The sequence below is a fragment of the Chrysoperla carnea genome, chromosome 1, assembly GCF_905475395.1.
Source record: "Chrysoperla carnea chromosome 1, inChrCarn1.1, whole genome shotgun sequence".
Classification (NCBI taxonomy): Eukaryota; Metazoa; Arthropoda; class Insecta; order Neuroptera; family Chrysopidae; genus Chrysoperla; species Chrysoperla carnea.
The window spans coordinates 99,425,859-99,441,829 of record NC_058337.1 but is presented as its reverse complement, the minus strand read 5'-3'; the positions used below and the strand labels follow the sequence as shown (position 1 = coordinate 99,441,829).

Genomic DNA, 15,971 nt, shown 5'->3' with positions numbered 1-15,971 from the left:
TAATACAAGAATTTGTTATAAATAAATTTTTATTTATTTAATAATGAAACTTACAACTAATACAAAATAAAATCAAAACTGAACCTTCATAAAGAAATATCACGGCAATATTTCCCTAGGAATATGATTAAAAATGATTAGAAATCTTACTTTAATTTAAGGACATAGAACTCTAAAGAACTAATGTCTGTTCGTCTGTATTGGTGGACAGGATGGTATTGTGTTGTGTTTATGACTAGGCCTGAAATTTACCAAGGTTTACTTTTCAATACATCTTTATTACGCTCAATCATCTCCTCTCTTTTCTCCTTTTTTACCTTAGTTAAAAATTTATCCATTTCCTCGATATTTGTTTCAGATGGAATTTTTTCCTTACTTTCAGATGTCGAGGGTTCTGGTGGTGGTTCTGGCGGTTGTCCATTATGTTCACCATCCTCTTTATCTGCCCATTTACCTTCATACTGTTGACGATCTACCATTTTATCTCCATTATAATCATCTCTATCTTCACCCTCACTCAAAGGTCCATCGTGTTTAGTTGGTGGATCATTGCTATCTATATATTTATTAATCTTTTCTTTTTCCTCATTTACTTTAGTCATTGGATCACGATCTGAATCGTTACTGTAACTACGATCTCCACTTATGCTACGAGAATCTGACCTACGATCGTATCTTCTGTATCTATCATCTCGATAGCCACCTCGCCCAAACCGACCCCTTGGTCTTCGACTTCTGTTATAAGGTCGACCTCTTCCACGATAACGATCGTAATACCTATCATCGCGATCTCGATCTCTATAATCTCTATAGCCACCACGACTTCCTCCGCGACTAACAAATCCTCGAGATTTATATCCTTGGAATCTCGGTTTATAGTACGTTCCGCGGTCATTAAATCGACCACGATAACCGCCACGACGATCATAATAACGAGATCGTGAGCGTGAACGCGAACGACTACGTGAATAATATGAATGACTGCCACTACGGGAACGAGATCGACTGTAATAAGATCGAGAACGACTGCGAGATCTTCGAGATCGAGAGCGCGATCTAGATGAATGACTGCTTGATCTGGAATGGCTTCTAGACCTTGGTGTTCGTCGTTTACGTCCTGGCGATCTACTATAAGAACGTGGTGGGCCGGGAGGCTCTGGAGGCCTATTTAATTTTTTCGGGAATGGAATACTTTGTGGAGGGGGAGCACCAGGAGGTAAAGGAGGTAAATCCTCGTCTTGTTGTAATTTTTTAGCTGTATTCGGTGATGCAATACGAAAATTACCGAATTTATCGAGAACCACTGGCCCCGATGTGTTAATAGAATGAGGAGCTTTTGGTGGTGGTGGTTTTGGAGGAGGGCTACCAAGAGGGCGACGTCTAGGTGGCTCTTGAGGTTCTTTTTTAGGAGTCTCTTTCATAGCCATTGCCTTTCGAATACTAATAGCTTTTTCTTCAGCGCTAGGACCTAATTTAGGAGTTGGTTCTTTAGTGGGTTTCTCTTCATCCCAATCCTCACGATCTGTTTTCTTTTTAAATCTATAAATCAAATAATTTTATCAGTATTATTAATTTATTAAATGTTACTTTCGATTAATTGTACCTAGAACCACTACTTGAAGCATTGGTATTTCCAACTTGCATTCGCCATTTTGGAAAAGCTGCATTTTGAGCACTTGCTGCAGCTTCAGCAACTGTTTGACGAGCTTTCTGTTCCCTAGTTGGTGAGGGTGAATTATCAAAACGCTGGACTGGACTAGAAGATGGGCTGCGATTTTTACTGGAATATAAATAAAACATTAGCAAAAATTACTGATTGTGTTAAAATATCAACGTTACCTTTTTTCAGCTTTCTCAATGGCATAATAAGCACTTAATTTTGTTTCTAATTCATCAAGATCCGGTAGACTATCCAAAAGTCTGGAAAAATGAAAATTATTTTAACTAACTTTTAAAGATAGCCAGGAAAACAAAAAATTCAATTATAATTAAAATACCAGTCTTTTGAAATAAATTTAAATTTTCATTAAATAAATAAATTTAATAAATCGGCAAAACATCTTCTGAAATTATTTATCAAATCGACATTTTTTTGCTTAGTTACATACACTTCGGATAGATTAAAAATTAAATCCAATCCAATCTGTAAAAAATTCAATATATACGGCGATCAACGTTTGTTGTCATATAATATACTTTTTCCATTGTTATTTATGAAAATTGGCTTTAGTGAAGTTGTTTAAAAAGAAGTTCTTCATGCAAAATAGACAACTTTTTGGTACTTTCGCCTAAAGTGCTGTTTCCTTTTTAGAATATTTGTATAATAAGTTCAAATGTATCACCATTTTATTTCATTAAAAATTATATTTATTTGAAAAAACACGAGAGCTTAAATCTTGATGTGAGAGCTTATCTTTATAGTAATCACTTATATAATTTTTAAAATTAGCCAACATTAAAACTTGCTCAAGTCCTGGAAAGTAACACACATTACGAACTACAAGCTAAGTACAGTCTCATTCTAATTGAATAACTGGGTTTTGTAGTGAATTTTAGATATCCACATTTCATACAATCAGCAATCTATTCTTTTTTTTACACATGTAAGTAAAAACATTATTTTGTACGCAATATTTTATAATCCACGGAAACTGCTACTTGCCATAGTGACGATTCCAGAAATAATCAATTTAATTTATATAGCCAATTTTGAACATATACTGACTGAAATTCTATACCTAAACACTGAAAATAATAAAACACAGAACACAAAATTAATCAAATTTAAAAGAAATTACTTTTTGCTAATTCCATGTTTGCGAAGTAAATAATCCTCTTCATCCGATCCTAAAGATGATCGTTTGCTCTTCTTTTTTTCTTTAGTTGAAAAACCTAGCTCCTTACGTAATGCATCTCTTAATTCTAATTCTTTAGCCTGTGCCTTTGCTAGTTTTTTTTCTTTACGTTTCTTTTTACTTTCTTTCTTTGATTTCTTATCTTTCTTCTTCTTTTTCTTTTTATCCTCAATTGACTTCTTACTTTTGTAACGAGCCGTTTCTTCTAAAAATTTTCTAACCTGTAACAAAATAAATTCACAATTTTATTGATATTGACTAAATTGTAGTCGAAATACGTATACAAAAATTTGATCTAGGATTTGTGGTGAATTTGAAATATTATTTCCAACACATAGAATCCTCATTAATTATAGGTAATCTTTGACAATTTAATACACAAAAAACATATAAATTATTATATAGTTAATAACTTGGATATATACTGTCATTGTCATTACTCAAACTTGATACTCGAAATTTTTTTGTACAATAGAAATAATTAAATGTGTAAATATAAAGACCAAATAACTTACCCGATCTTCATAATCAGAATCATCTTCCTTATTCTGCTCTAAGAAACTTCTAACTTTTAATTCATATTCCAAATCTTTATTAGCCTTAGGTGGGTCTTGTGCTTGCTCAAATCCAAAATCAAATGACGAAGATGCACCCGCTGGTTTATTAAATTGAAAACTAGTGGGCGTATCATGACTAGGATCCATCATGGCCATTCGCTTACTTAATGGTGATAGTGACTTTTGTTTTTCATGGCGATCACGACGAGATCTACGTTTTTTACGTTTTGATTTCGAATCTGAACTAGAACCAGAACTGGAATCTGAACTGCTTGATGATGACGAACTAGAGCTACGTGAACTTGCTGTACTTCCAGAAGATGAACTTGATGACGAAGAATGATGTCTACGTTTACGATTCTTAGATTTTTTCTTCTTTTTCTTTTCTTTTTTCTCTTCATCTTCGCTACGTAGAAATTGTTTTAATGAATCTGTAACTTCAGTGTTTGTTGTAGGTGCTTGTTTATTTGATGATGTAGCTAGATTAGGCAATAATAGATCATCAGATGCTACAATTTTGTTAGTGTTATTTTTATTTTGTAAATATTCCAGAGAATGTTGCGCCTCTTCATGGAATGGTATAATATTCAAGCAATTCTGATAAGCTTTACGCGCTTCGTCAATTTTTCCTTCTTCTTCGTGACTACGACCTAAAGCAACTAGTGTTTCACCCATATATTTCCGAGCATTTGCATGGCTCGGATTTAATTTTAATGCTGTTTCAAATTCATCAATTGCTTTCTGAAAACTTCCACTATTTGCATAAAGAGCACCACGCGCTACAAGACCTTCAACATTTCTTGGATCAATTGTTAAAGCTTTATTTAAACACTGAAAAGCTTCAGTATGACGTCCTTCTTTAAAATGTTTTATACCGTCAGCTACACTACGAAAAGCCCAGGCGCTAGCTTGTACCTGCCTTAATTCGCTAGCATATTCTTGTTGAGGAAAACGAGACCTATTTAAAATTTAAAAAAATCGAATTAAAAATAATTATTTAAAACATATTACCTAAACATATTGATTATTAGATTAAGAAATTGACAGTTATTTTTTGAAAATTAAGATGCAATAATTATAATAAATTTTTTCTTGATAACGAGACGGACGAGAACCCTGCTGTAAATGCCCGAAGTTTCCTTGTGTCTGGGAAGTATTAAGGCTATAATCTTTAAAAATTTAACACACAACACTTTTGTCAAAAACAGCTATGTACGGCGATTGGAATTATATTAGATAGTTTAACAAATTAATGCATAAAATTTACCTCAATCCAAGCATGTTGCTTAACGGTTGGGAATTTAATCCAAAAACACCAAATAAATAGTTGATATTATTCGGATTGTTGAATCCAACACTTTTTTCAAGAACAGCTTCATAGGTTTCCCCTTTAGTATCCAATGCTTTTCTAAACAAAACCAAAGAACAAACAAAACTCCAATTATTATCCAAATAGCCTAACAGGAAGTGTTAAACAAATTGAGACATTATATATAATGTAAGAAATTTTGTGATTTGTAGTAAAAACCCTAAATACATACCATCAAATATTATCTTTTGAATATAAAATTAAAACGAAATTGCTCAGATCAATTTGATAGTTGTTTTGTTTAAAAACAATATGCTGTAAAAATTTGTGTGTGAGACATAAAACATACTTTTGAAACAGAAGTGACTCTTTGATTATATTTTAAAAACTTCTTCCTGTTTTTTTATTTATTTGAAGATGGAATTTATCTTCAAAACGACAATTTTATTTTATACATTTATATAAATTTTTGAAACATCCTGTCTTATGTAGTAGTTTTTTTTTATAACGTTTTTTTTTTATTTAGATCACCTTTCTGAATACATTTTGGATCTCTACAATATATGAAATAATTTTTAAACGATTTTGTTTTATGAATATTAGGATTCGTTTTTTGAAAAGCGTGCAATATATTAAATAATTACTTCGTTAATTTTATAAATGTATTTTTTTAATTTTATGATCCAAAATTTAAAATATCTGTTGCCAAATTTATTCATTTAACAATAAATTTTCGTACCAATTCTATGACCAAGTAAATCGCTTACGTTTAAAATATAATTAATTTGGTAGGGTCTGTAGTACATGGAATAAGGAAAAAGATTTTGTTACTTACCATAACGCACATAAAAATTATTTACTAATTTTTAACTAAGGTATTTATGGAGATCGGTGATGATCTAAAGCTTACACCTAATTATAACTCTTTTCCATGTCTTATTTAAGAAACGCCTTTATTATCTCAATAAACAACGTATTTAACCGAACAAAATTGTTTACGCTTTGTGTAAAAATCTTAACCGTCAAATGATGGGTAGGTTGATAGTTGGTGATAACAACAAGGCCTTTGTTTCCTCTACACTTGGCTACTAGCAGGGAAATCCGGCGTTTTGAAAATCTGTTTCCGACTGTTAGATGGGGGATTTAACTAGGATTTATCGAGCACTGTAAAAAAAAGTTACTCGAAGTGTTTAAAATTAAACTTTAGTAAGTAATGTCAGAAAATAATTTTAATTTTACTCCTTCTAGCAGCCGAAAACCGAATATCTCGAAAACTCCGAACTTCTCAGTCAGGTGTAGAGATTCTTTTCTTATCATCGACTATCCAACCTAGCAACCATCAGACGATTAGGATTTTAACACAAGGATGCATATTAGTTTTTAAATAGTTATAATTTTAATACGAGCGTTTTAAGTGACGTACTTTACGGGTTAAAATTTCATTTTTTCGAATATTTGCACATTTTACAAAAATTTATTCTTACAAATAACTCAAAAACTGTAAAATAAGTATAAAAAGTACCAGAGATCAAAATTATAGATCTAAAATGTTAAATTTTTCCTTTTTTTTTTCTCTAAAAATTTTGGATATTATAACAGCGACTTATTATTGAATTACTGTGGATTACATGAACTCATGCACATATTTTGCAAGCGTATCGTATAGTTTTTATTGATCATCGGTAAGGAGTCTAACTAAAACAAAAATTTTTAAAACAAAATGAGTTAAACGAAAAGAAGGAAATCACGAAGTGATTCTTTAAAATATGGTTTGCTAATCTTAATGATTCGAGAAAATTTCAAATATTTTTTCAAAAGCCTTTTTAGTTGCTTAGTAGGCTGTTTGCTACTTAATAGAGAAGTTGCATGTTTTTAAATTTTGGAAAGTTTACTAAAATTTATAAATATAAATTAAAAGAAAATTTTTTTTTAATTGACTTTTTATGTAATTTAACATACTGGAGTAAATCTAAGCAAAAAAAGGCTGTTATATGGATTAAAAGTTCGAGCAGCGAAACTTTGGGGTTTTTCTTTTCACATCAAAATAAGTATTTTTTGAAATTTTTTACTTTCCCGGAGTGGTGTTTAAAAAACAAAATGGCGTCAAAAATGAAATTTTTTTCAGAAATTTTATCATTTTTATTTTATATTCGCAAAAGGAGACATCGGTGCATATCCAAATTTGGTAGGTTTGTATTCCATGTTAAGAACTACTCCTCATAATTTTTTGGTGGGGTTTCGTCCCTTGCCCTCCCAGTTATATATATATGTATAAATACATATGGTAAAACAGTTCATTTGACTATAACTTGAAAAATATTCGATTGATTTTAATGAAATTAATACCAATAGTAGGTTTTATTACTTACAACTTTCGTTTAAAATTTTAGCGAAATCCGTTAAATAGTTCGGCCAAAATTTCCAATTTAGGGAATTGTTTAAAATGGCTGCCATTTTATGCCATTTTGTCCTACGAGGTTAAATTTTTTTTTAAATTGTAGCATTTTTTATTATCTTTCGATTTTATAATAAGTGGCTTACCCGTAAAATGACTCCTTGATCCATATTTTTGCGAAAAACGGAAAATTTAACACTTTATGGAAATAATTGTTTGGGGGGTGTATGGACGGGCTTTGGGGGGTGTTTTTTGCTTTGGCATGAGAAAACTATTTTTAAAAGAGGTCTCTATATGGTTTAAAGCAAAATTTTTAAGTTTTAACCCCCGTGCTGTAAGGGGGAAGGGGTGTATGAAATAAATGTATCTTAAAAGATTTTAAAAAGAGGTCAAAATAGTTTAAAATGCTAAAGTAACCCAAAATTTCGAGATCAGCGACCCAAAAAACCCCTTTATACGTCATAAAAATTTTGAATTTGCAAAAAATATGAAAGCGGGAGGGGAAGGGGTGGATGTTGTAAAAAGTACTATATTATTAAAAACATCTAAAATTTTGGGTTACTTTAGCATTTTAAACTATTTTGACCTCTTTTTAAAATCTTTTAAGATACATTTATTTCATACACCCCTTCCCCCTTACAGCACGGGGGTTAAAACTTAAAAATTTTGCTTTAAACCATATAGAGACCTCTTTTAAAAATAGTTTTCTCATGCCAAAGCAAAAAACACCCCCCAAAGCCCGTCCATACACCCCCCAAACAATTATTTCCATAAAGTGTTAAATTTTCCGTTTTTCGCAAAAATATGGATCAAGGAGTCATTTTACGGGTAAGCCACTTATTATAAAATCGAAAGATAATAAAAAATGCTACAATTTAAAAAAAAATTTAACCTCGTAGGACAAAATGGCATAAAATGGCAGCCATTTTAAACAATTCCCTAAATTGGAAATTTTGGCCGAACTATTTAACGGATTTCGCTAAAATTTTAAACGAAAGTTGTAAGTAATAAAACCTACTATTGGTATTAATTTCATTAAAATCAATCGAATATTTTTCAAGTTATAGTCAAATGAACTGTTTTACCATATGTATTTATACATATATATATAACTGGGAGGGCAAGGGACGAAACCCCACCAAAAAATTATGAGGAGTAGTTCTTAACATGGAATACAAACCTACCAAATTTGGATATGCACCGATGTCTCCTTTTGCGAATATAAAATAAAAATGATAAAATTTCTGAAAAAAATTTCATTTTTGACGCCATTTTGTTTTTTAAACACCACTCCGGGAAAGTAAAAAATTTCAAAAAATACTTATTTTGATGTGAAAAGAAAAACCCCAAAGTTTCACTGCTCGAACTTTTAATCCATACACAAGGCGTAATTTCACTCTACTAACAATTGAATTTTTTTTCTAAGCTGGAAATTCAAACGCCAGTACGTCAACATCGGATTTCTAGACGTCACAATCAAGTTTTTTTTTTATATATGAATTTGTATGAAAAAAAATAATGTAACTTCTCTATTGAAGATGTTATAAAGTATTATGTAAAAAAACAGTAGTAAATTATGACTAGCTCAACACAAACTAATCCTGTACAAATAATTTTGAAAATTTCGAAAATAATTGTTGTTTTAAATCATTAGTACCTAGTAACGATCTAGAAAACATGTTTGAACTTGTTTAAACTTGTAATGTTAATCTGAAAACATAAACGAGTATGGTTTACAGTTTAAAATAATTTATTTAATAGCTCTTAGTAGTCGGCCAGACATATTTTGTACACATTTAGAGTAATTGAAATCGAGATTACATTTTCTTAGAATACTTCAGATGACGGAGTGTACGTGTTATGATTATTTCGTTTTCAAATGTATTTTTACAATGTCAAATAATTTCGTACTGTTTTTACATACTTAGAACACCTTAAGGTAGTACCAGCATGAAATCACTTTTCGACAGATTTGGCCGAATTCTTTTTCTCGGGTTTATAATAGCTTTATTTATGAATTCCTAAAATTTCATAATTTTTGACCGTTTAGATCGCGAGATATTTAAAGACAAAGTTCGCGATTTTGAGGGTCATGTCCCATTTAAAGCATGTAAAATGTCCGGTCTCTCCAACTATTTTTTATGATATTATTATATATTGAAGAAAAAGTAGAAAAAAATGTTTATACAATAAAATTCTAAAAAAAAAATTTAGAAATTAATTTTCACTTTCGAGATATTAATTTTGACGTAAATTGATCGAAATTGGGACGTTGGCATAATTATTTCCCATTTTAAACGGTCAAAATTTCTGAAACTTTGGGAATTAATAGTAAGCATTATTAAATTCTTAAATTTAATTTTTCGTTAAATTCTGTCGAAAAAAAAATTGTACCATTGCTTTAACATAGAAACTGCAAATACCATGCTGGAACTACGTTAAAAACCTTAAAATTTAGTACGAAAAATTATTGTTAATAATGAATAAAAAATTTTCTAGATTGTATTATGAAAAATCGTAGTTTGCTGGTTAATATTCCCCCAAGTATATTTTGTTTTTTATTTAAAATGTAATACCCACACCTATCAATATCCTCACCTGTTATAAACGATCAGATGTAGAAATTAGCAAAATTAAAGCATCAAAAAATAATGCCACACTTGCTTCTCAGTAGTATTGCAGTAGACATATGTGGCAGTTATTGATGTATATTTATTTATATAAATGGGGTATCGAATTTATTTTTATAAATATAAATTTGTGCTCATTCAATTCAGATTTTTGTTCATTTTGTAATTTTTATTTAGTGTGTAGTTTTGAAAATAACGCACACCTTTAATTTGATTTTTTAAACCTTTTAAACGATCATTTGTGCTGTAACGTCAAATTGATTTGTTAATAAAAAATTGTGATGAAAAATGTGTGATTTTCCTTCTCCTTCCATTATATAAATTGGTTACATTTCTAATTAAATAATAAAATGTTTGTAAGTCACTTCTATGCGAATTGCTTTCAAAACATTTTGTTTACTTATAAGTTGCACTACTTAAGAATATTTAACCTTTACTAATTATTCTATTTTTGCAAAGTTCAAAAAATAATAAATGGTAGAAACCAGTTTAGACCGAATAACTCTTTTAGGAATTAATTCATTTAATCAAATTAATCACGAACATTCCTTTAAATCAAAACATTGGAAACTGACATGGTTCGCTGTGACATCTAGAGCTTAAAATTGTAACTATAATAAGTGATGTTTACAAATTACATTTAATTTTTAACCCCGAACTAAAAAAATTGGTGTTATACGTTTGGCCGCTATGTATGTATGTATCTGTCTGTTTGTGGTATCGTAGCGCCTAAAAGAAATGAACCGATTTGATTTTTTTGTTTCGTTTGAAAGGTAATTGAACGGAGAGTGTTCTTAGTTATGTTTCAAGCGCGAGTTTAGGGTTCCATACCCAAAATTTGTTGGGGGATTTTTTAAATTTTGTCAACTTTACTTGATATAGAGATTTAAAAGGTAAAAGTGTATAAAAAACGGTTAAGCCTTAAAAAACTGCAATTTTAACCGAAATCGTAGGTCAAAATGTTGTATATATTCGGAAAAAAAAATGCTTTCATTTTTTTTAAGACTAAATTTTGGAATAATTAGATTTACGGATATAACGATTTCGGGATTAAATCATTAAATTTTTATCACCAATTATGATCGGTACTACCATGTTACATGACATAAAAAGTAATTTTATAAATTTCAAATAAATTATTCATACGAAACAAAATTTTAATTTGGGAACTTCATCTTTCATATTTAAATCCCAACTTCCATGTCAGCTTCTAGTACAATTTTTCTTCTACGAAACAAAAAATCAAAAGGCGCCAATGTAACATGTACAAAAATAGTCACTTTGATTTTGCTTTAACTGTGAGAATACTTTTGTGTTTAATTTTCTATAATTGTGCTCATTTGGTTCACACACAGGTGCGCCTGTACAATTAGGTACAAATTACAGTGCTGCCATTCGATTTAAATTTTGCATAACATTCTGTTCTCTATTCCTATTAAAAATTTGAATCAGAAGTTGAAAAAATCAGCCAATGATTGAATCAATAGTTTCCAATCATTAGGAAATAAAAATCAATAAAAAAATTTCCAGTTTGCTAACTATTAGTAGTGTTTCGTCCCAAAAATAAATCACGAATGTCAAATTGTTTTTAAAAATTTCTATTCTTAAGTAGGCAAATTGCAGTGGAATCGCATGAATCTAAGTATAATTGGTAGAAAAGTATCTTCACTCGAAAAAACAGTTTGCTAAACCAAGCAGTGCATTTTATATTGAACAAACCTACAAAATATTCAAAAGAAAAATATTATTTGTAGCTTACTTGTATAATAATGGAAAATCATCGGATGAGACAAGACCTAATGGTGGACATCCAGGAGGTGCAGGAGAATTTCCTTTCATACTGCACACCATCTTGTCACAATCAGGAACTACTTCAACCACTTCACAGCATACTGAATCATTCATCATGTAACTTCGTGAAGCACCTTTTTTATCAACAGCGGATATTATATTCGCTGTTGGGCAGGCAGCCTATAGTTAAAAAAAAAAGAATTATCATTAATAATCAAAAATAGTTTAAAGAATATCAAACTGAAGGAGCATCAGCACAAATATCACAGTTAACTGTCTGTGTGACATACTACCTTAACAGCAAATTGATTTGAAAATTTTAACTGTTAATAACGATAAGTTAAAAAGTGGTGCGAATAGTACGAATTTTTTAAGAATGGATTTTGGTGTTAGAATCGATTTTTTTATGCCGAATATTCAAATTATAATAGCTAAGGAATAAACTTCTTCATTTATAGCAAACAGAATGTATCCTATTTTTTTTTAAATTGACCTTCAATTAATCTTCTTTTTTTAAATTGACTTCAATTCAAGCTCCCCACCACTCGGTTATTCTATCTCACTCCGTTGCAGATGTTCAAAATAAAATTTATGGTGAGTTTTCCCAAGCATAGAATGAATTTTTCAATAAAATATAAAGCAGTTTTTGAAATAACGAATCGAAAACTAAAAAATGTATAAAACTTTCAGAACTTCAGAGAAATGGCTACATGAATTTCTTGTGCATGCGGGGTTTCACCCGCTTTGCTAGGGAATTTTAAGTTGAACAAAGACTACCACGTTATAGATGTTAAGATGAATCCATCACATGCTAACCTTCAATTAACTTATCCCCTCTCCCTAAACACCAACTTAAATTCCATCCCTTGGTCAATTATGGGCATTAGTTTACGAGGTGTCTAGAGAACTTAAAATTTTATATTCCAGTTCTCTTGTTCCAGACCTATTCTAAGATTTCAGTACCTTTCAAGGAGCTGTAGAAACCTTGGTTTAGAATATACAAGTATCATATTTTAAAAATATCTGCGTATTGGGAGGTAGTCTAGTTTTTCGTTACATCTGCGGCTATCGTTATCGTAGCAAGATAAATTATACCTTTATCCTATTATAATATATAAGCTAATTATATAAAGTTTCTACAAAATTTAAATTCATCCAACTTTTACGATTATAACATTAATAGAACACTTTCAACTATCGAAAATCGAACAACATAACATAAAAATTTATCGATAAACATTTCTATTCTCATTAAATTTTAATATTCTGTCACAGAATTAAAAACAGCAGGTATAGCGGGATAATTTTTGTGTATTTTGACTATTAGCTTGTATGGATAATAGAATTTCAACATAAGAATTTGAGTAAATAGAAAATTTTTTTATTGTTTACCTTTACATTAATATCAGCAACATATCGCATTCGGGCTCCTAAAGTACAGAGCACTTTAAGCATCATACCAGAAGGAGATTTACTTGCAATTGTTCCCAAAATATAATCACCCTTTTTCACATTCTAGAGTAAAGAAAATTAAATTAATGAACTGTAACATCAATACTATTATTCAGTCAAATTAGTCCATAAAATAGAAGGAGAGAATAGAATAGAGATTAGAAAGTGTAATTTGACTGGATAACTAGCAGCATAATCCTAACGTAAGTACAAACCTGAAAAAAGTATCGTAGACGACTCTGCTTATCAATATTTAAATAAACCTCCAACGGAGGCATTACTGCATAAACATCATCCGTACTTGGTACATCACATTGTGGAATATCTTCACATATTTCATTCGAAAATAATACATCAGCTTTCTTAGCAATAAATTGTTGTAATTTCAACCTTTTGCCGCGATCTTGAAATGATAAATGTGCCTGTCTTTGAGCATAAACATGGAAGTCAGGGTCTTTAACATTTCGTTTAGCTAAATCTTGTTCACCACGTTCACCTTCCCACAATTTTTGTAATTGCTGTCCATGAAAATTGAGCGATTTTGTAATCAACTCGGCATTCAAAGTAGTATCCATCTTGATTTATTTCGTTTAAAATGTACTAACAGAAGGAAACACAAAATTACAATTATATATTAAAATGGCTACTAAAAATGCTTTCCAGCAAAACCCAACATATTTGTTAACACCCAAAATGTTACACCATATTTATTTTACCTTTAAAAAACCATTTCTATTTTAAATATTGATAAGAAACATTAGTTTATCCCTATTTAAATTAAGACTGCATTAAGCCTAGAAACATTATGTTTGTTTATTAATGGTTACCAAGGTATTAATTATTAATAAATTATTTAATTCCTTTTTTCTTATCGATTTATAGTATTGTTTTAATTTCTCAATATAAAAAAAAAATGCTGATTTTTTCCACAATTCTTAGAAAAACTAAAAAAATAATGGATTTTTATTCTAAAATAACAAAAAAAAAATGCATAAATAAAAAATACAGATTTAAATTACTGAAAATAATCTCAAACAAGTTGTGAAATTAATTTTAAGTGGGAAAACTATATCTATTAAAAATGGTTGTCTCAAGGATATCCTCCTCGAAACATGAAAGTGATAATTTTATATTAAAAATATCTGGAATAAAAAAGAAAGCAATCACTACTACAAAAACAAATTCATAAGGACTTACATTTTCATTTTAACACAATAATAAATTATGAACTCTACTCAAATAACAAATTTTATTTTAATAAAAATACACAATCAATGTGAGAACTTTATTACCATACTTAAACAAGTGCCGGTAGTCGATTGCTACAACAGCGCCATTAACGGAAATAGTGACAGCGTTGTTAAAAAAAGTTTAAAAAAATGCGGCAATCTATTTGTTAAATAAATTTTAGAAACAAATAATTTTTTTAAAATTATTTTAATTTTATAAAATTTTATAGATATTGCAATAAAATATACATTATATCCTCATTCATTAACTACAGAAAAATATAACGGGTGCCAAATTAACAGACTGCTTCTACAGTTTTTGTTAATTACAAACGTCTGATGGTATTTGATAGAATTAAATAATGGTCTGATAAATTATGTATATAATTAATTATGGTCAATTATAAGTATTTACGTTGTAATAATTCTAGTAATAAGTAAAAAGTACATCAATTATTGAGTACCACATAATATTCCAGTGTTATTGTGACGCATGCGCATATATTTGAATAACTGAAAAACTTTAATATTTAATATTCAAAATCTATTTCCTCTTTATTGTAGTCATTTGATAGTGTTTCAAAGGATAAATAATCAATCGTTTAATTTATTACACGATAGTAATATATTTATATAAAAAATATAAATTGAAATCTGTTTAATTTTGTTCTAAGCTTAGATTATGCTTAGATTCAATAGCTACTACCATCTATCAAGAAGTTGAAGTATTAATTTCTGAATAACTGAGAAACTGAAATTTATCGAGAATCGAGTTTTTCTTTATTGAAATCGTTGACAGCGATTTGCTGGTGTTAATCTTTGATAGTAATTTATTCATATAAAAAAAGGATATTAAAATTGCTATACTTTGGCGCATGCACATACTGTTGCTATAAATATCATATTCACTTAATACCATCTACATCAGTATACTGGCCAGTAGTAATAACGTCATGAATCATCGCCATATTATAGCTCCGTATACTTAGCAGATAAAATTGTTATTTTTCACTAAAACTATTTCCATTCATTTGGGAATCGTTTGGGAGGATTTGGGAATATAAATTTAGAATTTGGGAATTATTTGTTTTCCTGTGATTAATGATTCTTTTTTCAGCGTATAGTTAGCAGGTAGGAAATTAAATCCACTTAATTTTTATGTTGTTCGAAAGGAAATAATTTGGGAATTACGATAAACACGGTTTCAGAGTTTGGGAATGTATAATTAATTAATTACACCTATTTTTTAGTTGATTGATAGGTTATGTTAATTAACCGTACACCTGAACCATTAATTGTTATATAGCAGTATGGCGCCAATATTCAAATATTACTGAATAATTTATTTTATAATTTATGTAAAATTAATTAAAACTAATTAATTAAATGAAAACTAATCAGTCCTAAATAATAAAATTATATTCCTAAATCTTCCCAAACGATTTCCAATTGAATAAGAACAGTTTTAAGGCAAAATAAAACTTAACATTTACATAAATTATAAAATAAATTATTCAGTAATATTTGAATATTGGCGCCATACTGCTATATAACAATTAATGGTTCAGGCATGAAGGTTATATGTAAAGAAGGAGAAAGATCGCTATGTACTAAAGCATTAGCGCACCTGTCCCTGAAAATTTGTAGAATTTATAGTTAATTTTTAAGCCACCAGCCGCGCTATCATCAAGAAGTAGTATCTGCGAAGTGGATGAAGTTAGTTGCATAATGTACAAATTGATATATCATTTCA

General features: G+C 29.6%; 1 protein-coding gene across 3 annotated transcripts; it reads right to left on the bottom strand.

Moving 5' to 3' along the window:
• Positions 1-81: 81 nt before the first annotated feature.
• On the bottom strand, positions 82-14,292 carry LOC123290748 (tetratricopeptide repeat protein 14 homolog). 3 transcript variants are annotated; one of them, XM_044871045.1, is made up of 11 exons: positions 14,187-14,292; positions 13,205-13,589; positions 12,930-13,052; positions 11,506-11,717; positions 4,680-4,820; positions 3,371-4,370; positions 2,799-3,076; positions 1,840-1,920; positions 1,604-1,780; positions 318-1,539; positions 82-241 (listed from the first exon to the last, which is right to left on the bottom strand). In XM_044871045.1, the coding sequence occupies exons 2-11, from the start codon at positions 13,562-13,564 to the stop codon at positions 236-238; spliced, it is 3,600 nt and encodes a 1,199-aa protein (XP_044726980.1). In that variant the 5' UTR covers positions 13,565-13,589; positions 14,187-14,292; the 3' UTR covers positions 82-235. The 3 variants fall into 3 exon arrangements, with proteins under 3 accessions (XP_044726980.1, XP_044726981.1, XP_044726978.1); XM_044871046.1 differs by having other exon boundaries at positions 85-261; XM_044871043.1 differs by having other exon boundaries at positions 85-1,539.
• Positions 14,293-15,971: the final 1,679 nt, after the last annotated feature.

Bases quoted from the DNA above. Each gene is read 5' to 3' on its own strand.
- LOC123290748 (XM_044871043.1), bottom strand. From the start codon at position 13,564: ATGGATACTACTTTGAATGCCGAGTTGATTACAAAATCGCTCAATTTT. The intron at 13,053-13,204 runs GTTTGTACTTAC...TCTTTACTCTAG, and splicing joins GTCTACGATACTTTTTTCAG to AATGTGAAAAAGGGTGATTA. The intron at 1,781-1,839 runs GTAACGTTGATA...TTTATATTCCAG, and splicing joins ATTGAGAAAGCTGAAAAAAG to TAAAAATCGCAGCCCATCTT.